General features: G+C 48.6%; 1 protein-coding gene across 6 annotated transcripts in view; it reads left to right on the plus strand.

Annotated features, from left to right (window-relative positions):
• Positions 1–24955, plus strand: part of EFCAB8 (EF-hand calcium binding domain 8) — a 59758-nt gene extending 34803 nt beyond the window's left edge. For 2 of the 6 annotated variants that reach the window (XM_053394718.1, XM_053394720.1), the window contains exons 12-28: positions 3189–3256; positions 4954–5102; positions 6950–7087; positions 7844–7939; positions 9144–9371; positions 11585–11655; positions 12036–12243; positions 13160–13321; positions 14117–14221; positions 15264–15401; positions 16608–16829; positions 17478–17642; positions 18468–18636; positions 20319–20451; positions 22056–22254; positions 23626–23724; positions 24553–24955. In XM_053394718.1, coding sequence (XP_053250693.1) covers positions 3189–3256; positions 4954–5102; positions 6950–7087; positions 7844–7939; positions 9144–9371; positions 11585–11655; positions 12036–12243; positions 13160–13321; positions 14117–14221; positions 15264–15401; positions 16608–16829; positions 17478–17642; positions 18468–18636; positions 20319–20451; positions 22056–22254; positions 23626–23724; positions 24553–24765 — 2563 coding nt within the window. In that variant the 3' untranslated portion in view covers positions 24766–24955. Of the gene's footprint in view, positions 1–3188; positions 3257–4953; positions 5103–6949; positions 7088–7843; positions 7940–9143; positions 9372–11584; positions 11656–12035; positions 12244–13159; positions 13322–14116; positions 14222–15263; positions 15402–16607; positions 16830–17477; positions 17643–18467; positions 18749–20318; positions 20452–22055; positions 22255–23625; positions 23725–24552 lie in introns of those variants that run through there. The other 4 variants (XM_053394719.1, XM_053394721.1, XR_008331270.1 and 1 more) reach the window with 3 other exon arrangements.
• Positions 24956–26622: the final 1667 nt, after the last annotated feature.

Here is a 26622-nt window from a genome sequence, read left to right on the forward strand (position 1 = left end):
CAGGGCCCTGATCTCTTGTGACAGAGCGTCCCACCAGGGGCCACGGCCGAAAAAGCCCTGGCTCTGGTTGAGGCCAGCCTAACCTCCCTGTGGCCCGGGATCTCCAAGATGTTTTTGTTTGAAGACCGTAAGGTCCTCCGTGGGACATACCAGGAGAGGCGGTCCCGTAGGTACGAGGGTCCTAGGCTGCATAGGGCTTTAAAGGTTAAATCTTTAAATCTGGAGGTCTTTTATTTTAACGTTACTTTGGGGAGGACAGAAGCTCCCAGGATTTGCAGGTATAGCCAGGTTCTCCTCCACTCTGATTTCAGCCGGGGAAGTGAAATCGACAAGGTGCTGGTATTCTCTCTCTGAGAAATGCTTGCATCTCCTATGGGGAGAACGCATGAGCTGGCCTCCCGCCCCCAAAGGACCTGTGGGAAGAGCTGCCCTCTCTTCTCCCCTTCTCTGCAAAATCAAGACAAGGGCGCCTGTTCTGCAGCAAGGCATTACCTTTCTTGTCAGGGTGCAAAATGGGAAGAAGGAGTGATTGAAGATCTAGCTTGGGAACAAGCGGGGAATAGAGATCGACCTTGGCATCTGCTGTCACTCCGGAGCCTGCCGCCTGAGGCATCCTCCTCACCCTGCCTCCTGGGCGGCCCTGTTTCTGGTTTGCAAGGGCAAAGCAGGGCAAATGATTCACTTGGATGAACTTGGTTAGGGAGTTTGGTGGTGGTGGTGCTGTGAGTTAAACCACAGAGCCTAGGGCTTGCAGATCAGAAGGTTGGTGGTTCAAATCCCCTTCAAATCAGAAGGTTGGTGGTTGCTCGGTCCCTGCTCCTGCCAACCTAGCAGTTTGAAAGCACGTCAAAGTGCAAGTAGATAAATAGGTACCGCTGTTGCGGGAAGGTAAACGGCGTTTCCGTGCGCTGCTCTGGTTTGCCAGAAGCGGCTTAGTCCTTCTGGCCCCATGAGCTGTATGCCGGCTCCCTCGGCCAGTAAAGAGAGATGAGCGCCACAACCACAGAGTCGGCCACGACTGGACCTAATGGTCAGGGGTCCCTTTACCTTTAAGCCAGCTCTGAATCCTAAATTCCCTGGTTTGAATCTCACCTTTCCCACACACTCAGCGGTCTTAGGCAAGCTCCGTCCCAGCCGCCTCCCTGGCTTGAAATAAGGTGGGATAATGTCAGTGGCCTTCTGCTTTACAGGGTTGTTCCAAGGATTGCAATAAGATTGTGCATTTGATATACTTCGCAGCCTGCAAGTGCCAGGAATTACGATCACCGAAAGTTCAAGGTTGCAGTTCTAAGAACTGGACAGCAGATGGTGGTGTTGCACTTCATTGTTCTCTTTAGGAGCAATAATTAGGTTTTTTTTGTTTTTTAAAAATGTTTTTATTAAAGGATTTTCATAGTTAACAAGGGTGCATCCAACACCTCTGTTTGCAGTTCATAGTAGAATAGTGTGAAATGAAAGCATTTAAAGCAGCGGTTCTCCACCTGTGGGTCCCCAGATGTTGTCCTGCTGGTTAGGAATGATGGGAGTTGTAGTCCAAAAACATCTGGGGACCCACAGGTGGAGAAACACTGATTTAAAAGATAGCAAGTTTAGAGCTCATCCAGACTCCCACTTGTCCTGCGTCTTCCCCCTTGGAAAACCTCATCTTTACCATTGAATCAGAGAAAACTGCAGTCAGATTTTCCACAGATTGACGTTTGCTCCAATTCAGCAGTAAAGAGTGGGTTGTGTGTCGAGACCCCACAGCCACCCCCTCATTGGAAATAACTCACAAAAGGACACGGGTATTAGGTTTATGTTATTGGGCAGATTTTGGCCACAACTTTATTGAAATTACAGAATGTGAGCGGTATTGGCTTAGGCATTGATTGGACCTGAATATATCTGACTCCTGTCCATTGTGCAGGAAGTCCCAGTAAGGGTAAGCCACCGGTAGGGGGAGCCCTGTTGATGCGAACCAACTCAAGCCCCCCCCCCCCGGTGTTCCCGCCGGGGTCGTGTCAAGGCCTTAGCCCCCCAGCTGGGCTTCAGACTAGATCAACACCCCCGGATTCCTTTAACGGAATACCCTTAAGCATGGAGGGGCAGATGATGGCCACACCTCCCCTCCCCCACACAAGGTCAAACAATGCCGAACCGTCACAAGAGCCCCAAAGGCTCGCCGCCAAATACCCTCGCATCTGTAACCCATGCCTCAGACCCTCCGCAATGTCAGCTAGCCATATATCATTCCCCCAGTTGGAAAGGTGCACGCCGCCGCGGCCGCGAAATAAGGCCATTTTACTGAAAACAATGGAAGGGTGCGTGATCACCCGGCCATTCAATGCAACCACTTTCTGTGAAATGGAATTCAATCGCTTCCGGGCACGGTCTGTAGCAGGTGTGGAATTGCTGCCACGCCAGACGCGTCTCTCCAACAGCAGTGACCAAACGAGAGTCATTCTCGGGAAATTGAGCGCCAGAGTGTCCACGTCCTTTTTGATAGTGAAAAGCAAGTCCATGCCCTTCTGGCAAGGCAAGTCGTTCTCTCCCAGCTGCACGACCAATGCATTGGGGGGGGGCGCAAGTGCCTCCGCCCTGGCCATCACAATTGGCAGCATCTCTGCCCAGCGCATCCCGTGTCTCGCTATCCAAGAAATGTGAATGTGCGGAAGAGGAAGACCTCTGGCTCGCTCTTCCATTTAAACGGCCCCGGCTACGCCCCCCCCGGCCAGCGGGTTGGCTGGCCGGGCTTTGATGTAGCTGGGATTCCCCCAGGCAATGGGGGACAGAGTCCGCCGCCCCTGGTGGAGAGTGGGTGGCCTCGTGGTCCACTGCAACTCCTCCCCACTGGGAAGTGGAGCGGATTTTTCAGACAGGAAACCGTTTGGCCCCTTGGTTTCTAGACACAGGACAGGCCTCACATTGCCTTGAGGTTTCTTAGGCAAGAACCTACTTTGTCAGATGCGCGGCGGTGCACTTTGCAACCTGCAGACTTGCTGCAGAGATCCAGGTTGATCTCTGCGCCTCTGCTCCTTCCTGGATCATGGTCAGGTGTCCCTAGCAATACGTCCGGCAGCCCACCACGCTTTGGGCAAATGTCTTTCCGGCCCACTTCTTCAGAAAGCCAGCCATTCAATTATTTTTGAAAGAAAAATAAGAGAGACTGGCGTACTTAATCGACACCTCCCCTCTTCCATTTGTCCCAGATCAGCGGTGATCGTTCTGAAGAAAGGCATCCTTTGCTTTGACTATTCCTCCGAAATGAACATCCTTGGTACGTTCTCTAGAAATGGCTCCTTAAAACCGCCTCCTTCTGGAGCCGGTATCCTCTTTGGGGACTAGGTGCCAGAGAGAACGGCACCTTCAGGTATTCTCAGCTGGCAACTGAAATATACTCGGAGTTGAGAGCGGATTTCATGCTCTTTATTCAGCTCATAGTGGTGAGGAGGAATGGAAGTTCCCCCACAATGTCTGCTTTATATACATTATTTACACAATGGGCCCCACATGATTGGCTAATTCTGGGATTCACCTGTAGGCCAATCAGGTTGTGGATTCCCTTCCACCTGGAGCTGGATTGGGTGGCTTCTACGGACCAGTCATACTGCTGCATGGTTCTAGGACCAATCAGACTGCTGCATTCTGGAGCCTATTCAACTCAGTACATAACAGCAATGATTTACTTAGAGAATCATAGAATCATAGAATCATAGAATCATAGAATCATAGAACTTAGATCCGGTCGAGTCTTATTTCTAACCCAGTCGAGGCACCGAAACAGCCTTGCTGCCCTGGTGGATAACCGGGAAGAAGGGTGTGACCCAGTTAGTTTATTATTTTATTTTATTTATTGAATTTATATACACCACCCTATGAGCTCTCAGGGTGGTTCACAGAACAAAATCAAAATATAAAACCACACGTTCATTCTCTCAGCATCCCTCTGGAGGTCTGAGATGATGGAGACAAGAGGCAACATTGCCCTTGAAACAGCTGAACTGGCTCCTGGCTCCTTTCTGTTCCTAATGCAAGGTGTTTGTTTTAAATTTGAAGGCCCTAAATAAGGGATGAGGGACCTGCGTTGTTCTGATCTGTCTGCTGCAATCCTTCTGCACTATTGTCATCAGCTTATGCTTTGCGATGGCTGCCCCCCAAAAGCGATGCAGACGGTTCCGCAGATCGATCAGTCAGTGCACCCCGCAAATTAATAATAATAATAATAATAATAATAATAATAATAATAATAATAATTTATTTATACCCCGCCTATCTGGCTGGGCTTTCTTAAAAGTGGCTCCAGCCCCGCTAACTGTGCCACTGATGGGATGTATTTTCTAATGCAATGGCATGATTAGCTGCTAACATCATTGCATTAGAAAATAGAACATAAAATCATCATCATCATCATCATCATCATCATCATCATCATCATCAGTGTTTTTATTCTGGGGGTACACATACCCCTAAACATTTTGTGAATCTAAGTTTGGCCTCATTGAGGGGCAGTATTTCAATATGAGTAGGAAAATGAGAGTACCTCTAAACAATTTTTGTAGAAAAAAAAGTACTGTTAATAATAATTTATAACTTATACCCCGCCCATCTGGCTGGGCCTTCCCAACCACTCTTGGTGGCTTCCAACAAAGATTAAAAATACATCAAAATGTCACACATTAAAAACTTCCCTGAAGCTGCCTTCAGATGTCTTCTAAAAGTCTGGTAGTTGTTCTTCTCTTTGACATTTGGTGGGAGGGCGTTCCACAGGGCGGGCGCCACCACCGAGAAGGCCCTCTGCCTGGTTCCCTGTAACCTCACTTCTCACAGGGAGGGAACCGCCAGAAGGCCCTCAGCGCTGGACCTCAGTGTCTGGGCTGGATGATGGGGGTGGAGACGCTCCTTCTGGTGTACAGGATATGGCAAAAGCGGAGCGATTCCGCCGGAGCTCCTGAGATGCGTTTTCTCTTTTGCCAGTGACGGGAGGGTACGAGCCCCTGGTCCGCATCTGGAACCCCTATGTAACCAGCAGCCCCATCACGCAGATGAAGGGCCACTCCACGGCTGTCACCCACATCATGATCAACGGGCAGAGGAACACCATCGTCAGCGTCTCCAAAGACAAAGTAGGGGTTTGGGTGCGAGAGGCGGGGAAAGGGAATGCCCCTTGCACCTGCTTGGAAATGTGGGGGATCCCTGTCCGTCCGTCCCCGGGAAGTGGAAGGGTGGGGCTATATGCCACGACGGCGGCAAGAACTATGTTGGCCCAGAACTGGAAAACAGATGTAATACCTTACCATTAAGGAATGGCAGGTCAAAATGATGAATTATGCAGAGCTGGCTAGAATATCAGGAAAACTAAGAGACCAGGATGAACAGAAGTTTCAAGAAAGTTGGAGTAAATACTTGATGTATATAAGAGACAATTGTAAAACATTAAAGACACTGGCAGGGTTAGAATAACTCTAACAGCGTATGATAGACAAAGCAAAATATACAAAATGTGCAATGTTAGAAACTATATGATACTTACCGAAGGAATGGAGGGAAGTCCGAAGCTTGGCAGAGCTTAGATAATTATGAGATTTATTTGTACAAGGTATGTATGTATGTATGTATGTATGTATGTATGTATGTTTAATGGAAAATCAATAAAAAATATTATTTTTTAAAAAAGGAAGGGTGGTGCTGGAGGCCTGGAGCTTTTAACTGGAGGTTAATTTAACCCGCCCTGGAACAGAGTTCGACTGTTCCAACAGCTGCTTTGAGAACAGGATGCTGGACAAGATGGGCCATTGGCCTCATCCAGCAACCAGGATCTTTTTTGATGCTCACAGTGGCTGAGCAGGGGCCCATTATGGGAAGCCTCCTAGCAGCACTCAAGCAACTCTGCCCACCAGAGATTGCCAAACAATTTAAGCCCTGTGTTGCGAACGAGTATCAGTAATATCCAAAGGCATTGCGATGACCAAGTACAACAATGCAATGTCAATATAAACTCTTTATATACCATATTTTTCGCTCACCTAGTTTTTAGAGGAGGAAAACAAGAAACAAGAAAGCAAGGCAAAGCCTCTTGAGCGAAGAGGGAGGAGCACTCCCACTGCACTCAAGAGGCTTTGCGTGGCTATCCCTGAAGCCAGAAGAGCTACAGGGATCCGTGTGCACGAGGGAGGAGCCACGCGCTCTGTCCCTCCCCCCACCTCCCGCAAAGGCAGCAAGAGCCGCACACTCTTTAAAGGGAGCGCGGCTCTTGGGGGCTTTTGCGGGAGGTGGGGGAAGGGTCAGAGCGCGGCTAAGCCAGAAGCTAGAACAGCGAGAGGGAGCGCTGCACAGTTCTGGGTTCTGGGATAGCTGTGCAGCCTGCATTCGCTCCATAAGATGCACAGACATTTCCCCTTACTTTTTAGGAGGGGAAAAGTGTGTCTTATAGAGCGAAAAATACGGTAATCTATACAGAACATTGAACAATATGAAATATATGAAATATGAACGCTCTGCAAAACCAAATAAACAGAAATCTTCTAAATCCCCGAAAGTCGCAAAATATGCACTCTGGATGGATTCTCTTGAAAACATTCTATGCATTACAGTGCATATTTTGTGACTTTCAGAGTTTTAGAAGGTTTCTGTTTATTTGGTTCTGCAGAGAGTGCATATTTCATATGGTTCAATGTTCTGTATAGATTATATAAAGACTTGATATCGACACTGCATTGTTGCACTTGGTCATCGTGTCACCAGTGATTGCCAGCAACTGCTGATTGGAGACCCCCTGGCTTGACAGTGGAGTCCGTCCACCCCTTTCCTTATTGCTCCAGGCTCCCAGTTAGAGTCGTGGCAGGCAATGGTTTGGGTGGGCAGAGGGCTAAGGAAGCCCTTGAGCCCGGCTGCTGCTATCCAACTTATGGGTCCAATCCACGCTCCAGCCCTTTCAGGCCCTCTGCCTTCCCTTCTCCTCTCTCTCTCTCAGAACATCCGCGTCTGGGATCTGCTGGATCACTTCTGCCTGCAGTCGATCCACGGCAGGAACGTCCCCCTGGGCAACTACCCCATCTCGGCCACCTACTACCACCGGCCCTGCAATTACATCATTTGTGCCACTTACACGGTGAGGAGGGGGCCGGCGAAGGACCGTGGGATCAGAAGGCGAGAAATGGTTCCTCTCTCGACTTGGGCTGCTGCTGGTGCTGCCTCATAGTTTGCGAACTGTGTTTATTAGCATAATTTTGAATTTTGGGGTTTCTTTTCTTTTTTTCTTTTCAATGCAAAATTACAACAAAAATTACAAACATTGAATCCAAAACAGAGCAGTACAAACAAGAAAACCAAAACAAAACACAAGAAAAACAAAACAAAAAACACACACCAACAAATAAAACAATATCATCATTCTAATCATTACGTACATATACACATCTTGACTTCCTTCTTTTGTTCTAAGACCTCGAAATTTTTACTCTTTCTAAATTGTGTCTAATGTAGATTACCTGTATCTTTATACTTTTTGCACCATTTTTTTTCTTTCTTTAACCCTGCAAAGCATCATTCATTACATATTCTATACCTACTCCAGAACAATGTTTTTTCATATACTCTTTAGCACATCCCCATTCTTTTAATAATTTCTGGTCCGATTGTCCCCTTATGAATGCTGTGAGTCTTGCCAGATGTATATATATTCACAAAATTTAATCTGCCATTCTATCATTGAAAGAAGAAAGAATTTTGGGGTTTCTGCAGCCTGCCTGTTGCTTGTAGCACACATTGTTCAGGTGGCAGGTGGGGCTTGTTGGCATCAAATGGCGAACAGTCATCTATCGGCAATTTCTCCTCTGAGAAAGTCTCCTGTGTCGTTTTGCTACAGCTTGGCTTTTTCTACGGCGTGGAATATGTCGACTTGGATGCCAAGACCCAGGACCAGCCGGTGTGCTGTGCACTCTACAACAAGAACTTTAAGCAGGTGAACACCTGGCTGGGAAGAGGGAAGCTCCTGGGGATGTTTACCTGGGAGGAAAAAGTGTGGACCATCTAGGTGGGCCAGTGATGTGAGCTGCTATAAGGCAACTTGGTACGTTCTCAGCAAGAATGGTGGCAGAGAGGAGAGGGAGAATAAAGAGGCATGTCCAAAGTTTTCATATATTATCTCTCACTTGGACTACTGCAATGCGCTCTATGTGGGGCTACCTTTGAAGGTGACCCGGAAACTACAACTAATCCAGAATGTGGCAGCTAGACTGGTGACTGGGAGAGGCCACCGAGACCATATAACATTGGTCTTGAAAGACCTACACTGGCTTCCTCTTGCCCTGCTCATTTCCAAGGGAAAACCTGCTCTCTAGCGATAGATCGGTACAAATGGCAATCCGGGAAAAACCCGGTTTGCTGTTTGCTCCGACTGAGCGCTAAAGAGCAGTTTCCTCCGGGGGAAAGCAGTGAGACAAGAGGAAGGTGTGGAGCTTCTCTTTCAGTTTCTCTCTGTATGAACCTACCTGCAGTTTAAGAGCTGCGTAAGGATAAAGAGAGCATCTTCTCAGTGGCGGTTCCCCGCTTGTGGAATACACTTCCCTGAGAAGTCAGGCAACCTCTCTACCATTCATTTAGAAGACATCTGAAGGCAGCCCTGTTTAGGGAAATTTTTAATGACTGATGTTTTAATGTATTTTTAATCTTTTGTTAGAAGCTGCCAAGAGTGGCTGGGGAAACCCAGCCAGATGGGTGGGGTAGAAATAATAAATTATTATTATTATTATTATTATTATTATTACTACTACTACTACTACTACTACTACTACTACTACTATTCAGGAGAACAATGCTTGCTCCCCTAGGCTTGAAACAGCTTTGTGACTTTTCGAATTGCAATGGTTCCATCTAAATTGCCCCCTGCTGCTCTTTTAAGTTTTTTCGGATGATTGCATCTATCTCATATCCTGCTGCTTTTCTTGTTTTAGAGTTGGGAAGAGCAACAAAACATTGCCAAGCCGTGCATTTTTGAAGGCTGGCCTGCCGGTGTGTTTGTGCCTGAAGAGGATGGCCTTGCTTGTTTTAAATTCTTTTTCTGGTTGCGAGAACTCTCAACGAACGGAGAGTGCGTGTGCAAATGCGCCTTGGTGAATCTGACCGACCTTCTCGAGTTAACCGTCCATTCTGGTTTTCTCCCACAGGTGGTCAGCGGCTGCTACAGTGGGGTCATCACCGTTTGGGATATCATGACCGGGCAGAAAGTGATGGAGTTTTCCACCTCATCAGGGCAGCCGGTGGAAATCACAGCAATGACCTTTGATACTCCTGAGAGGCGGCTGATCACAGCCCTGAAAAACGGGACCATCAAATTGTGGAACTTCAACAACGGCGCCTGCCTGATAGAGCTGCCCTTTGACGACAAGGCTGAGGTCAGCGCAGGGGGGGAAATGAGAATCTGGTTGGATAACCCTTCTCTCTTTTTTTAAAAAAAATCATTTTTATTAGGTTTTCCATTTTAACAATCCAATCCAATCACATTAATATTCCAAATTATACCTATACATATCAAATAATCCAAATATTCTACCGAATTATTAAAAAAATTATTGGGATTTCCCATGCTTCAAGTTCGGGGGGGGGGTGCGCTCTGATCATCTTATATCTCTACTGATAGTCATTTCTAATAATTCCTTTAAATCTTCCTGTTGTTAATCTTCCTTCTTTCACGGCCTCTGAGTTGTTCCCACAAGCGAGTTGAAGTAAAATGATGCGTTTCTGTGTGGATTTTAGGTGTATGCTTCCCCTCTGTCAGTTGCAACATCTCCTTACACGCTGGTGTTTCTGCTGAATCAATCCAAAAGTCTTTTTGCTGCTGGCAGCCGCCATCTTCTCATCAGTTCTGGTTGGATAACCCTTCTCAGCCAGAGATACCTTTGCCGCTCCCGCTCCAAAGGGGATGCAGGAGGCAGCGACTGGCCACCTCATCATCATCATCATCATCATCATCATCATCATCATCATAATTTATACCCCGCCCTACCCTGTTCAAAAACTGGGCTCAGGGTGGCTAACAACAAATTTAAAACACATAATTGTAAAAGCAGCATAAAATACAGTATAAAAACCATGAATAACCATAAAATTCAAAATTCAGAAATCAATTTAGGGGAAATAAGCAGTAGATAATCCCCAGGGCTAGCTGGGTGAATTGGTCCTACTTGGGTCTCCAGATGTAATAATAGTAATAATAATAATAATAATAATTTTTATTTATACCCCGCCCTTACCGGTTCAAAAACCGGGCTCAGGGTGGCTAACAACAAATTTAAAACACTTTAAAACACTTAATTATAAAAGCAGCATAAAATACAGTATAAAAACATGAATAAAAATAAAATTCAGAATTCAAAAATCAATTAGGTAATCCCCAGGGCTAGCTGGCTGAATTGGTCCTACTTGGGCCAGCGAGAAGACCAGGGGAGAATTGGCTGTGGGGTCTCAGAGCGGGTGATCTTCATAAACGGGGGGGGGGGAGGGAAGAGAAGGGAAATAAAAGATCGGGATGAATTCAAATTAAAGGCCAGGTGGAATAGCTCTGTCTTACAGGCCCGACGGAAGGAGGTTAAATCCTGAAGGGCCCTGGTCTCCTGGGACAGAGCGTTCCACCAGGTCGGAGCCATCACTGAGAAGGCCCTGGCCCTGGTGGAGGATTGTCTGACTTCCTTAGGGCCCGGGACCTCTAAACTAGGGTTATTCATGGACCTTAGGGTCCTCTGCAAGGCAGACCAGGAGAGGCGGTCCCGTAGATACGAGGGCCCTAAGCCTTGGCCACAACTCCCTCCCAAGTGCTCTGGGGATACTGGGAAACCTTTTCACGAATCCCTTCAAACTCTACACTTTTGTGATTCTATGAATCTGCTGCATTTACAAGTCACTGCCCATTCCATGCCCCACAGTATTCTGGGCAATGGCTGAGCTGATCTGCGCGGCAGGAGCTGCCCTGCCCTCTCGGCTGGGGCAGTAGCACCCCTGGTTCTGCTCCTGGGTCTGACCTGGCAGGGAGGAAAGGGTTGGGCAAGGCGCTTTATCCAGAGCGAGACACCCAGAACTGCCACTGACATTGGTGAGGAATCCCTGCTCTTAACTGCACTGCAATACTCTCGCGTGCCACCCCAATCTCCGGGCAGTGCGAGATCCCAGGGGTTTCTGGCACTTTCCCCAGAATGAGGGGCAGGGGAGACTGTGGTGTCTTTAGGATATATGGTTTATTTGCACATGAAGGCAGCCCTATTTAGGGAAGCTTTTAATGTTTAATAGACTATTGTATTTTAATATTCTGTTGGAAGCCGCCCAGAGTGACTGGGGAAACCCAGCCAGATGGGCAGGGTATAAATAATAAATAATAAAAATAATTATTATTATAGTATACAACCCGCACTGACGATGCAATAACACCCCAAAAGGGACTGGCTTCTCCCATAGCCAAAGCCTTGGAAATCTTGGCAGAAATCAGGCGTAGCTCTGTCTCTCATCTGCCCAGCCTGATTCTTACTCTCCAACGCCTCAACTCGGGCTTTTGTGTGCGCCTTGTTTTTCTGCATAACCAGCTTTCTGCACTTTTGCTTTTGTGTCTGCCCAATAGATCGGCTGCGTCTTGTACATGAACCAGAAGATTTTCGTAGCTGGGTGGAGCAAGAGAGTGACCTGGTACCTGTAAGTAGAGACCAAGTGCTGGTGGGCACCTGGGGTGGGGGCTTCCAATGTTCTCCACTTCAAGGCCAGGCCATTGCTAGACACTTAAAGACTTGGGCAACACCGTATTTTTCGCTCCATAAGACGCACCTGACCACAAGACGCACCTAGTTATAAGAGGAGGAAAACAAGGGAAAAAATACTCTGAACGAAACAGTGGATGTATGATTTTTGTGGTTCATGCTGTGGCCACAGATATGATCTGTGATTTGACGGTGAGTTTGGGGGTAGCCCAATGCAAAAATCCCGAGGATCCATGTGGATCCGTGCTTTGTAACCATGTTTTTGCACCATTGCACCCTGGACAGCTACGATGGGGCTCCTTAATTTCTCCTAACCAGAGACAACAAGGAAGACGAGAAAGTGATCGAGTGCAAGCACTGGAAGTCGTACCACTCCGATGACATCTCGTGCATGGATAGATACGGCAAGAATCTTTTGGCGACCGCATCCTGCAACGGAGACATCGTCCTGTGGAGCGTCCACTCTGGGCAGGCGTTCTGCCGATTTAACGCATCCGAGAGCCCCTTGATCCTTGCTCCCCAAAGGGTAACGTTCAAAGCCCCATATGCCACAAAGGCTCTCTTTTGTAAATCCCTAAGGCGGTTGGCATTTCCCTGGGGCTGCGGAGGAGCGAAACCTCCCACTCCAGAAAGCAGTAGCCTTTTCCGCCTGCCACTGCTGGCTGCTGTGCAGTTTTGCTCAGGGAAAATGCCCCACGAGACAGATTTGAGAGTAGATCTCTGGGCGGCAGGTTTGCCGGAGATCAGCAAGAGCGTTCGACTCCCAGTTGTTTAGCAATAACAAAATGGTTTAACAAAATCGATAAGGTGAAGATAAAACGAACTCTTATTAGATTTATATGTTTAAAAGAATGTCGATGATGGTTTGTAATTCCTAAAAGCCTGTATGTCGTTGGTAAGATTTTTAGTTAAACTTTCTATTTTTCCCCATCTTTTTTCTTGTTTTTCTTGTTTTTCTTTTCTATTTTCTCCTTGTGTACATTCTTTTTCTTTCGTAACAGAACAATGTGTGTGATTATGTGTAGTTTTTAATGTGTAAATAGAGATTATTTAATAGTGACAAAAAAAAAAGTAACAAAATCCGTTCAATTGCTTCTACTATTGCATTTGGATTTCTAATCTTTCTGCCATTGGAAATCTTGAAGGCCTCTTTCCAAAATGAAATTTTTTTTCCTATGTCATGGGATGCATCTAGCAAGATGCTCTCTCACACCAACTGTTTAAAAGTCCACCTGTTGACCCAAAGTGGGCTTTCCTGATGGTGGGAAGAAAGACCACATCCCTTTTGCTGGGATGAGGCCAAGGGGAGCTCAAGCCCCCCTCTTCCGAGGGAGAGCAGCTGGCCTGGCCTGCTCCCACCCTTCAATATTTGGGGGTGAGGGCGGTGGGGCGAGCGTTGCGCCTGCTTGCGCTGAAGTGGAAATGGCGTCCCCTTTCACCAGGAGTTCTCTTCGGACCCAGACATCCCCTTGCTGAACAAGAGCCCCAAGAAGACAGGTTGCAACCATCGGCAGGCGATGAAAAAGTGCTTCGCCTGCTCAAGAAAGGCCACCGCCTTCAAAACTGCCATCCCTCAGCGGCCGGCCAGCGCAAAGACTCATCAGGTGACATCTTTATATATATATTTGCTAAGCCTATGGGTCTAAGGGACACGGGTGGCGCTGTGGGTTAAACCACAGAGCCTAGGACTTGCCGATCAGAGGGTTGGCGGTTCGAATCTCCGCGATGGGGTGAGCTCCCGTTGCTCGGTCCCTGCTCCTGCCAACCTAGCAGTTTGAAAGCATGTCAAAGTGCAAGTAGATAAATAGGTACCGCTCTGGTGGGAAGGTAAACGGCGTTTCCGTGCGCTGCTCTGGTTCGCCAGAAGCGGCTTAGTCCTGCTGGCTACATGACCCGGAAGCTGTATGCTGGCTCCCTCAGCCAGTAAACAGTAAAGCGAGATGAGCGCCGCAACCCCAGAGTCGGCCACGGCTGGACCTAATGGTCAGGGGTCCCTTTACCTTTACCTTATATATTTATTGCTTTTAAAACATCATTTTCAGCAATTATTAAATATACTTTTATATCTTATATAATTTTTTTTTGACTTCCATCAATCACATCTGGAATTTTTTTCCAATCTTTTCCACTTAATTTACATTTCTTACTTTCACTATTACATTTAAATCTCATAACTAATATCTCTCTTCTTTCTCTTCTTTGCAATATTTCATATATTCCTCCTTCTTGTAGTCCTACTAGCGTAATTTGTTGATTACAGTTGCTCTTCAAATAATTCGTAAATTTCTTTCAATCTTCTGTGAATCCCTGGTCCCGCAGGTTTTGAATCCTTCCTGTCATTTTATCCAATTCTGCGCAGTCCATTAATTTCGTCTGCCTTTCTTCTTTCGTCGCATCAGGTGACATCTCCTATCCCGCAGAGGCGCCCGGCTTCAGCCATGCCTGGAAACCGCATCATGCGCCCAGCTACGTCTGTTCCTGGAAGCCACATTATGAAGCCCCAGGTAGGTTTTTTTTTTTGGGGGGGGAGGAAACCTTTGCTCGGCTAATGTGCAAAGTGTTGGTGAGCACATGGCATGGTGCATTATGCTGCCAGCTTGTGCCTGAAGACAGGGAACCCAGGCAGGTCTTTCTCTCTTAGACACCCTTCCCTTCTCATTGCGCTTCCTATCTTGGCCTGGAGCCAGACCTACGTGCATTGTACAACCCCCAATTGTCTTCTCTATCTCAGGTTTCTTATATACAGTCATAACACGGGTTACAGCTGCTTCAGGTTGCATGTTTTCGGGTTGCGGGCTGCCGAAACCTGGAAGTACCAGAACAGGTTACTTCCAGGTTTCGGCAGTCGTGCATGCGCAGAAGCGCTAAATCGTGCTTTGCGCATGCGCAGAAGTGCCTAATCGCAACCCGCGCATGCGCAGATGAGCAGACGCGGGTTGCGAACGCTGCGGGTTGCGAACATGCATCCCGCATGGATCACGTTCGCAACCCAAGCATCCACTGTATTTACTATTGGTCCTTAAAGATCTTAAGCACGAGTGTGTGTGAGTCTGCAGCTGTTTTTTGGTTTTGCTGTCAGTGGGTTTTTTTAACCTCAAGATTCCTTCCTCTCGTCTGCCTTCTTTATTTCCAGCTGATTAATTGCTCTTCCCATGGCTAGATTTCCATTGAAGAATTCTAATTTCATGGAATCATAGAATTGTAGCATTCGAAGGGACCCCTAGATGAGATTCATCAAGGAATCGCAGCTAAAGCGTCTCTGACAGATGGCCATTCGATCTCTGCTTAAAAAACATCCAAGGAAGGAGAGAAACGCAATGGAATACAAATAAATTAATAAAATTAATAACAGCCCAATATCACTTTTATGGTCTCAGCAAGGTGCAACTGGGTTAACCCTGTATATGGTGGAATCTATCAAATCTGCACCAATGGTTCCTGGTGAGGCACATGCTGCGGATTTGAGATGTCTTCACAAGCAGCCAGGCCAGAGCACTAGCGGACCTTCTTAGAAAAAGTCTGATGATGTTTCTCGCGACTTTGCAGGCAGCCTGGGAACCCGAAGGAAGCGACAAGACTGCCGCTGGTTCTCATGCTCACGCAGCCCCTGAGACCGGCTCACCGAAGGCCGAGATCCCTACGTGGCAGGAAGAAGTCATCGCCAGCCGGGTTGGTGTGGAGAAGGTTAGTGCCGCCGGTTCCTCCGTTACGGGTCCAGTAGCATGGGGTTTGGGTTCGGCCAAGAGCAGCCCTGCGGAAATCCAACTCCAATTTTTAATAGCGCTCATTTCTGCACTCGTTTCTTTACTCAAGGAAATAATTTTTTCTATCAACGCGGGATTGCCATTTCCCCAGAGTGTGTCACAGTCTTCCACCTTGCCCCTTCATCCGCTAAATGCTTCTTTTCACTCTGAATGGAGTGTTCGTAACCTGAAGGAGCATCTCCACCCCCATCGTTCTGCCAAGACACTGAGGTCCAGCATCAAGGGCCTTCTGGCGGTTCCCTCCCTGTGAGAAGTCAAATTACAGGGAACCAGGCAGGGGGCCTTCTCGGTGGTGGCACCTGCCCTGTGGAACGCCCTCCCACCAGATGTTGAAGAGAAAAACAACTACCAGACTTTTAGAAGACATCTGAAGGCAGCCCTGCTTAGGGAAGCTTTTAATGTTTAATAGATTATTGTATTTTAATATTCTGTTGGAAGCCGCCCAGAGTGGCTGGGGAAACATAGCCAGATGGGCGGGGTATAAATAAATTATTATTGTTGTTGTTGTTGTTGTTATTATTATTAGGGTTTTTGCCGAAAAGCCACATAAATTTGAGATTGAGATGTACAGCAAGATCAAGGAAGGGAAGGTTTACAACAAGGGCAGCAATAGAGCTGTCAAACTGGAAGCAGATGGAAGTGCTGGGCAATGATGATAAGATGCAATTGCTCTCGTTGTTCAGGTGTCATCCATATTGACGCCTGCCGTGTCCAATAACTGTGTGAATATTCCGCATGGTACAGGAATGCGCTTCACAATTACGGTTCTCATTGGCCGCCGCCGTTGTACGGCACTGTCACACAGAATCGCAGAGTTGCAATGGGTTCCAAAGTCCAACCCTGTGCCCTCACAGCTGGAGAATCTCTTCTCCACCACCCAGAAGTTTTCCTAGCAGCTTCCAAGAGGGTGTTAGCCAAAGAACTGGGCCCTTCCCTGAGACCAATTACCAACCAGCTGGCACCCTCCAGATCCTGTGGACTATCACTCCCATCAGCCACAACCAGTGTGGTCAAGGATGTGGGCAGTTTTGGACCACGTCCTCTGCAAGGCATCACACTGGGAAAACCCCCCGCGGCCACTGCGATTCTGAAAGGTCTCTCGCTTTACCCGTCTTTGCCTTTCTAGATCCTCTTTCTGAATGCTCGTGAGCGAGACTCTCACACAGCCATTTTGCTGACCAGCTGCTCCGACGGGAACATCTACGCCTGGACGTTCGGTGGCAAAGGAGGGATGCTGGGCAAATTCCGAGGAGGCCACGGACATGCCCAGGACACCGTGGTCTGTTCCATGAACACGGATGACAAGAACCTAGTCCTCTTCACTGGGGACTCCTTGGGCTACTTGAAGGTCAGTGCTCTCACTTCCCTTTGCATTCGGGACTAGGCAGTTGATGGCTCCATATTCTGGGTATGGTACCTCCAACTCCTGGCTGCCTGTTTGCTTCGGTGCGCTCCAGATGTTCTGGACTGTAACAACAACAACAACAACAATTTATTATTTATACCCCACCCATCTGGCTGGGTTTCCCCAGCCACTCTAGGCAGCTCCCAATCAAGTGTTAAAAACAATACAGCATTAAACAGGTGGACTTCTGGAACAGATTCTGTCCGACTTTTGAGGTACGACTGTATTTCGTATCCTGCCCTTCCTCCTGATGCAGTTTCAAAACAATTATTTTTTTTTTTTTACCATTCCTCTGGATTTTCTTGCAGGGCGTTCACACACCTCTCTGTTAACCTCTTGTACTTTGCAAATTTTCCGATTCATTTCCCTGTGGCTTTCCAGACTGCAAACAGTCCTATTCTTTTTTTAAAAAGCGGATTTGTTGCACTAGGGCAACGGAGGCCTTTTTATCCACTATTAGCTGCGCAAGCCTAAAGTTCTGGCATTTTCTTGAATCTCTTCTGCAACGTACCGAGAAGGCTGGAGGCACGCCTAGCGCGGAAAGATTCCAAGTCAGGCTCCTCTGATCACGATTCCCTCCCCCTTTCCTAGATCTGGGATATCATGAATTACTGCACACCGAGAGGGGAGATAGACCCTGAGCCAGAGATTAGCGATGAGAATCTTCCGCAGCCGAGCCAGAACGCTTTTCGCGACTTAATCCCCGATTACTGCAGAATTCCTTCGGACTTCAGTTCCTCTGGTATAACCGAAGAGGTTAGAAGCGTGACATCCTTTTCCCAGAGAGGTACCAAGCTGTACCAATGAGACTGCGTGAGAGGAAGTGTTTGGGCAACTCTTGGCACATGTTGGATTGTTTGATTATTTAATAATGACAGCTTTCTCCATTTCATTGTTGGTTCTACTTTGCCGTCTGACCCCAGAACACTCCTTTATCTCATGCATCCCAGACATAAAGTCTGTGAGTCTTGGTAGCTTTTATCCCATCTCCCACAAGACTCGGAAGGGTCCTCTCTCACCCCACAAGATTTCCCCCCAAACCAGGAACTATTCCCAGCAATAATAATAATTTATTATTTATACCCCACCCATCTGGCCGAGTTTCCCCAGCCACTCTGGGCGGCTTCCAATTGAGTGTTAAAAGCAATACAGCACTAAATAATAATAATAATAATAATAATAATAATAATAATTTATTTATACCCCACCCATCTGGGCGGCTTCCAACAAAATATTAAAATACCGTAATACTTCAAACACTAAAAGCTTCCTTAAACAGGGCTGCCTTCAGATCTTAAAGATAAGATAGCTGCTTTTTCCCTTCACATCTGGTGGGAGGGCGTTCCACAGGGCGGGCGCCACCACCGAGAAGGCCCTCTGTCTGGTTCCCTGTAACCTCACTTCTCATAGCGAGGGAACCACCAGAAGGCCCTCGGCGCTGGACCTCAGTGTCCGGGCTGAACGATGGGGGTGGAGACGCTGCTTCAGGTATACTGGACCGAGGCCGTTTAGGTCTCCGCCTTCCTGACGACGGGCTTCAGCATCCGGTGTAACAGGGGCCTCTTTAAATTTCTGCGGCAGGAACACGAGGGCTGGTTCACCTCTCTGATTCCCCCCGTCTGCCTGAGCTCCTGGAGGGGGCACTTGAAGAACGTGGGCAGCATCAAATACGTGGAGAGATTCAGGGCGATTCTCACTTCCAGCCACGACAGCACAATCAAGCTCTGGATGCTCTCGGGGAGACACGTGGGTGAGGCATTTTCTCTCGGATGGTGTCGTGTGAGACCAGGAGGCTGGTCCGGGGCAGGGGAGCAGAGCGACGGAATCATTGGGTCATCCCCCGAGGGTCATCCAGTCCAACCTGCTGCAGTGCCGGAAGTCCATTCGCCCTGAGCTGCTGCAGTCGGGCAGCAGAAAGAAAAGGAACTGCCCACATCTCCAAAACTGCACCACGTCAATGTGCCTGTAGCTCTGGGGTGGGAGGAAGGTGTGTGGCCTGGGGAAGTTTTCAGGGGCCAGATAGAAGGCTTGGGAACATTTAGGGCCCAGGCCTGAGGACCCCATCTCTGACAGTGAGTGATTCCTGGAGGCCCAGGAAGTTTTCTTCTCTGCACTTTGAATCAGGACCGGATTTAGGTTTGATGAGGCTCTCAGCTCCTGAAGGTAATGGGGCCCTTTCTATGTCCAGCTGTCCTTTGTCAACAACAAATTGTTGCTGTTTTTTTGTGTTGAATATATGCTATATGGTAATGTGTGGACCTAATAGGTATCTAAAGTCATTTGCACATAAAAAATATGTATTTTATCAAAGTATTTGACGATATGATAATCTTTATTGTCATTGTCCCATACAGAACAACGAAATTGAAAAAATCTACACCAGACATTTAAAAACCAACAAGCCTGCTATCCCAGCTATCCCAGCCTGGTTGACCCCATAAAAACTCTGATATCCCATAACTGAATACAATATACTCCCACAGAGACTACCTTACACTGCGTTTAAAACCAAAATCACACTTGGATAGAAGCTCTTTCTCAGGCGGCTAGTCCTAATCTTTATAAGGTGGGGGATGCTCATCTGCCACGTATGATCTGGTTGATATTCCTGCATCGCAGGGGGTAATAATAATAATAATAATAATAATAATAATAATAATAATTTATTATTTATACCCCGCCCCTCTGGCTGGGCTTCCCCAGCCACTCTGGGCGGCTTCCAACAAAATATTAAAATACAATAGTCTATTAAACATTAAAAGCTTCCCTAAACAGGGCTGCCTTCAGATGTCTTCTAAAAGACTGGTAGTTGTTCTTCTCTTTGACATCTGGTGGGAGGGCGTTCCACAGGGCAGGGGCCACTACCAAGAAGGTCCTCTGCCTGGTTACCTGTAATTTGGCTTCTCGCAGCGAGGGAACCACCAGAAGGCCCTCGAAGCTGGACCTCCGGGTCTCTTCCAACTCCATGATTCTATGATAGGACCCTTGACACACACCCCTTTGACACTTTCCACAGCAAGGCAATCCTGCTTCTGCCCTGAGAATGGCTGGATTCTCTGACTAATGCATGCAATGCAAAGAAATAAAGTTTGCATACGTTTTCTTAGATTGCAAACTGTCTTCAGCTAGCTAGGCAAATGGCCAACCAACTATGTAGGGCAGCCTCCCTTTCACCACTGGAAGTTGTGCTCAGACTCTAATTTGCCCTCAGGGATACATCACTAGGGGCAAGTTCTAAGCTTCTCTCGAAACCTTGGTCTATTTTCCGTGGCCATTAGGGACTGGAAACTGGCTAAAAATAACACCAGACTGAGATTTCCCGAGGCGCTGACTTTTGCAGCCACTACCAAAATGCAGTGTCTAGTGTGCGTGTTCTGCTTTGGCTTTTGGGTTGTGATTTGTGGGTGCTCAGATTAGGTGCTTCTCTCGCAGGGACGTTTGGGCAGGCAGTGTGGAGGCTGGAATTGCAGTCCATGATGACGGCAGAAGTGCCTGAGGACATCCGCCGAACAGGCTCCCTGCAGACCCTGAAGGTCCTGAACGAAGGCCGGCAGCCCCACTGGGAGTGAGTAAACAGAGGCGGACGCCTTTTCTTGGCCCTGCAGCGGAGGGGCCCCTTTGCTGCAATCTTGCACCTGCAGCACGGAAAATAGTGCCCCCCCCCGAGCCCTATGGAGAACACAGCCGCTAGTTGCTGCTAGAAACAGCATCCCCTCCAACATTTCTCCAATGAAAAAAGGGACGTCCTAAGGAAAAGCGAGACATTCCGGGATCAAATTGTGGGAAGCTTAGGACTTCCGGTCCGCTGCCAAGGGAAATGGCGGCAAGCTCCGTGTCGTCCTATTAAGGAAGGACGCGGTCCAGGCTGTCAGGGCCTTGGGGGTGAGTGCCAGGGCTAGGCGCCCCCCGAAAAATCTCCACGGAATATTGGGGACTCCGGAGGTCCAGCGGAGCATTGGTAACTCGCCGTAATCTGACCTCCTGGCTGCCGGTGCTGCGTCGGGAACGAAGAGGCTTGAGTCCGCTCACGGCTCTAACGCACCCTGCAGCCGAAGCCACACACCGCGACCGTAAGCGGCGGATTTTCCAATTAAGAGGTAAAGGTAAAGGGGACCCCTGAACATTAGGTCCAGTCGTGGCCGACTCTGGGGTTGCGGCGCTCATCTCGCTTTACTGGCCGAGGGAGCTGGGGTACAGCTTCCAGGTCATGTGGCCAGCATGACTAAGCCGCTTCTGGCGAACCAGAACAGCGCACGGAAACACCGTTTACCTTCCCGCCGGAGCGGTACCTATTTATCTACTTGCACTTTGACGTGCTTTCGAACTGCTAGGTTGGCAGGAGCAGGGACTGAGCAACGGGAGCTCACCCTGGCACGGGGATTCGAACCGCCGACCTTCTGATCGGCAAGTCCTAGGCTCTGTGGTTTAACCCGCAATGCCACCCTCGCCCCATTTTTAAGAGGTACAAACCGAAAGTTACATTACCTAAACGTAACCCAAGGGTCCACCGTAACAAGAAGTTTACTCACATTTCAGTCCACGATTTGATTCCTGAAAGGCAGGCTTTACTTGGTAGTTACATCAAGAAGCAGTGTGAGTTCATCTCATATAGTAGGGATACTGAACTCATGCGCTGCTGGCTGAGAGCCAGCAGACAGCAAAATTACATTAAGAGAATACAAAATGGCTGCAGGAGAGCATCATGGCAGCAAGAGAGAGAACAAGATAACTTCAAGACGATAAGAAGACAAAACTGCAAGACTAAACTAGACTGAACTGAGAAAGTGGCTTCGTGACCTGGCTTTTTTATGGAGTCAGCCCGGCCTATGCCCATCTCCCAGGTCACATGAAGGGATTGTTGCATTTGACTGTACCAATGGGTCACATCCCACACAAATCAGAAAGCAGGATGGGTTCTGGAAAATAGGGACACTTGGAGGGTCTGGGATTAACAGTTAAAGGCCTGGTTGAAGAGGAATGTTTTCCCCTGGTGCCTAAAGACAGGTAAGAAAGGTGTCAGAGCATCCCACAAGTGAGGAGCCACCACAGAAAAGGCCCTGTTCTGGTGCTGCCACCGAGGGACCTCTCACAGAGGCACATGGAGAAGGTGCTTGTTTGCATGCACCAGGGTCATTATTTCTCTCCCCCCCGCCCCGTTCCTGCTTGCAGGAGCATCCGCAACATCGTGCAGACGCTGAGCCAGCAGAGGAGGCAGCAGTCCATGCTGATGGATTTCCTGCACGTCAAGTCGTCCCACGACGCTGCTGGCAAGATGCAGGAAATGATGCATAAAGAGACGCGAATCATCCAGATCACAGACGAGCAAATTGAGGCCTCTTATCAGCAGTGGGAAGAGTTTGGGAAGCTGGTGAGGAAGATCTCTTGCTTCTTGGCGGGGTGGGGCGGGTCATCTGCTGTCTAAAAAGTGACCAGAGCACATGGGAGAGGGCAGGGTACCTGTTTGTCCTGTTCCAGAACCGAGCTGACTGTGACGTGATGGGTCAGTTGGCGGAATCCACGCCTATCTCAGTCGGGTTGTCAGTGGCATCGCTAGAAGGCGTCACAATAGCATCCGAGTGGCCTGAGCATTTTAATTTAAAATATTCTGATTACTTCCGCTTTTAGTTAAGTTTTTATATTTATTTACTTGATGGGGGCGGCAGCTGCCCCCCCTGGCTACGCCCAGCCAATGAGCGCTAAAACATCACTCAGTGCCATCCACCCATTGAAACTTACAACTTACGGAGCTGGACAGGGCTTCCAGATGAAGGCCTTGATGTGGCATAGAATTGAAGAGTTGGAAGGGTCCCCTGGGGGTCATCTAGACCAACCCCCTGCAATGCAGGATTCATGACTACAGCATCTGTGGCAGGTTTGTTTAAACCTTTGTTTAAAACCTCCGAATGAAGCCCACCACCCTCTGAGGGAATCTGTTGCACTGTCAAACGGTTCTTGTGGTCAGAAAGTTATCATATTCATATATATATATAACAAATAAAAATATATATTGATTCTATCCTATACTGAAATCTTTAAATGTTTCTTTGATTGTCCTTGAATCTTCCTGCCACACTTGCCATCCTCTCCTGCCATGCCAGGGTGGCATGTCACACCCTTTGAGAACTGCTGCTCTATGGTGTTAACCCCTTCATGCAGTAATGGGACTTAAGCACGTTGGTTATCGGACGCTGGCTATCTCGCAGAAAGGAGATTCCAGCCCAAGCGTTAGGAAGAGCTTTCTGATGCTACAAGCCATTCGACAGTGGAACGGACTCGCTTGGAATAATAATAATAATAAAAAAAATAAAATAATAATAAAAAAATAAAATTTTATTTATATCCTGCCCTCCCCAGCCGAAGCCGGGCTCAGAGCGGCTAACAACAGTAAAAGTAACACAGTTTACATAAAATTACAATCAATTAATTGAAATACATTCTAAAATCAATTCAAAAGGTGGAAGGAGGTGGACTCTCCTTCGTTGGCGTTTTTAAAGCAGAGGTTGGATGGTCACCTGTCAAGGATGCTTTAGTTGTCGCTCCTGCATTGCCAGGGTTGGGCTGGATGGCCTTTGGGGGTCCCTTCCAACTCTGCGGTTCTATGGCTCCAAGGCATGCAGGGCAGGGGCAGGAAAGGCAGGTGGGACCATTGGGTAGCTCAGGGGAGGGGAGCCAGAGGCAGGGGAAGGGAGGAGGGCCCAGCTCAGCGACTTCTCTGGCTTAAATCCCTCGGTGAGCGCAGAAGAGCGATATCCTGGGCAGCGCCTTCAAGCAGAAGTTTCCGCGTCCCGTCTTGAAGCAGCTCCCGGAAATGAAGGCCTACGTAGCCCACAAGGACCAGGTAAGTGAGCTCCAGGAGAAGATGAGAGTCGGCGGGGTGAAGGGGTGGTGGGAGCTCACATAACCCCATGCCCTCTAACGTCTCCGATGAAAACAGTGACATCCTAAAGAAAAATTCGTATGGTTCAAGCTATGGTTTTCCCAGTAGTGATGTATGGAAGTGAGAGCTGGACCATAAAGAAGGCTGATCGCCGAAGAATTGATGCTTTTGAATTCTGGTGCTGGAGGAGACTCTTGAGAGTCCCATGGACTGCAAGAAGATCAAACCTCTCCATTCTGAAGGAAATCATCCCTGAGTGCTCACCGGAAGGACAGATCCTGAAGCTGAGGCTCCAAGACTTCCACTGCCTCCCCCAGTTTGGTCAAACTCATGCTGGTAGCTTCGAGAACACTGTCCCACCATCTCGTCCTCCGTTGTCCCCTACTCCTCGTGCCCTCCATCTTTCACAGCATCAGGGTCTTTTCCAGGGAGTCTTTTTTTCTCATGAGGTGGCCAAAGTCTTGGAGCCTCAGCTTCAGGATCTGTCCTTCCAGTGAGCACTCAGGGCTGATTTCCTTCAGAATGGAGAGGTTGGATCTTCTTGCAGTCCATGGGACTCTCAAGAGTCTCTTCCAGCACTAGAATTCAAAAGCATCAATTCTTCGGCGATCAGCTTTCTTTATGGTCCAGCTCTCACTTCCATACATCACTACTGGCAAGACCATAGCTTTTACTGTATGGACCTTTGTTGGCAAGGTGATGTCTCTACTTTGGGCTAAAACGGGGTTGGAGATCCACGGGGCTCTCTTGGGCTCCCTGACTGAGTCCTCCTCTCTTGGCTCCCTACAGCCTCGTATCTACCGCTGCATCCAGTACACAGACCTCCAGCCCATGTTCCAGGCGTACACCCCGGACCTGGTGACCGAGTCCCTGCAGACCCAGGCCGCGATAGAGCACCGGGCAACCCGGAGAGCCAAGCGCTGGGCAACCCTCAAAGGCGTCGTCAAGCCCACCCTCAAGAGCTTCCTGTTGCGCAAGCGAGTTATGGAGCCCAAGGAATGAGCTGCCAGTTGCGGCAAGCACTCCGAGGCACGAGGCAGCGACTTTCTCGTCCCAAGGGCCGCTGTTGGCTTGGGGGGGCCGGGAGTGATTCGAGGCCCTCTCCCGTCTTCGGCTCACCCCGATTTCCAGATCCTCCTAGAAGCTGGCATTGGATGTGTCCGACCCTTTGAAATAAACAAATTGTTGGAAATTTGTGGCTTGTTCTTTTCCCTGTTAGGTATGGGGTGGGGAGCTTTCTGCAATGGAGAGTTCTGGTGACAAATAGATGATGTGTGTGGCGATCACACACAGGGCCCCCAGACATTTGACGGTCTATTGACCCTGTGCCGCCTCTACGATAGCTTTTTCCGCTGCCACCACCCCGTATCTCACGGGGACACATGGAGTCCAGTCAGTTGTTAACATAAACAAATAATCAAGTTTATTTTTAAATGCAGGAACAAGCTTATGGTTACAGCTAACTTTACTTGGCAGTTTCTTATTCTTAGTTCCTAACAACTCCAAACTGATTATTCCAACTATCTGACTCCACCTAACAATTCCTCTCACTCTCTCACAATACAACTCTACCAACCCATACCTAAACCTCCCTCTTCCTTCTTCAACTCCCAAGCCTCAACTCTCAACTCCCAAACCTCAACGACTTTCAAAACCTCCCACTCTAACTTTTATTCCCCCCTTGCATTCTCACTGGCCAATCACATCACACCCATTTTAACCCTTTCCTTATGACCCATCCTTGGAGGCAAATGCCACAATGTGCTTCACTACAGAAGGCTGTGGAGCATGTTCCAGGCAGGGGCAGAGGAAGGGGGTTGCGGTGGGGGCAGATTGCCCCGGGTATCTTTGCTGAGGGGGGTGACATTGGTGCACTGCCCGCCCGTGACTTCCAAGCTTACCCTAAGCTGTCAAAACGACCCCAAGCTGTCAAAATGTCCGCCATAATAATAATAATAATAATAATTTATTATTTATACCCTGCCCATCTGGCTGGGTTTCCCCAGCCACTCTGGGCGGCTTCCAACAGAATATTAAACTACAACAGTCTATTAAACATTAAAAGCTTCCCTAAACAGGGCTGCCTTCAGATGTCTTCTAAAAGTCTGGTAGTTGTTTTTCTCTTTGACATCTGGTGGGGGGGGCGTTCCACAGGGTGGGTGCCACCACCGAGAAGGCCCTCTGCCTGGTTCCCTGTAACTTGGCTTCTCGCAGCGAGGGAACCGCCAGAAGAACCTTGGCGCTGGACCTCAGTGTCCGGGTAGAACGATGGGGGTGGAGACGCTCCTTCAGGTATACTGGACCGAGGCCATTTAGGACTTTAAAGGTCAGCACCAACACTTTGAATTGTGCTCGGAAACGTACTGGGAGCCAATGTAGGTCTTTCAAGACCGGTGTTATATGATCTCGGCGGCCGCTCCCAGTCACCAGTCTAGCTGCCGCATTCTGGACTTCTTGTAGTTTCCTGGTCACCTTCAAAGGTAGCCCCATGTAGAGCGCATTGCAGGAGTCCAAGCGGGCTTGCTCCGACCCCAGCTGCAGGGCGTGCATGCTGTTCTGTGCACCCGAGCGGTTATCCCGTGCCTGGGAGGTCACCCTCCATGCCCCGCCCCCCTCGGGAGTGCGCCTGCCCTGGGCACCATCTCCTAGGGGCAGAGTCCTTTTGCCCTCCCCCCATTACTTTGGGGGAGGGGGCTGCCCCCCAATGTTCAGAAGGGGTGGAGGAGGCCAAGCTGAACAAAGCATGGTGCCAGCAGCCATCTGGCTCCTCCTCTTCCTCTTCCTGCCATGGCAGGGAAGGAAAAGGGAAGCAGCCTGGGTGGAGGAGGAGCCCTGACGGACCATTGAAGCTATGCTGCC

This window comes from Podarcis raffonei, chromosome 6, assembly GCF_027172205.1.
Source record: "Podarcis raffonei isolate rPodRaf1 chromosome 6, rPodRaf1.pri, whole genome shotgun sequence".
NCBI classification, from domain to species: domain Eukaryota; kingdom Metazoa; phylum Chordata; class Lepidosauria; order Squamata; family Lacertidae; genus Podarcis; species Podarcis raffonei.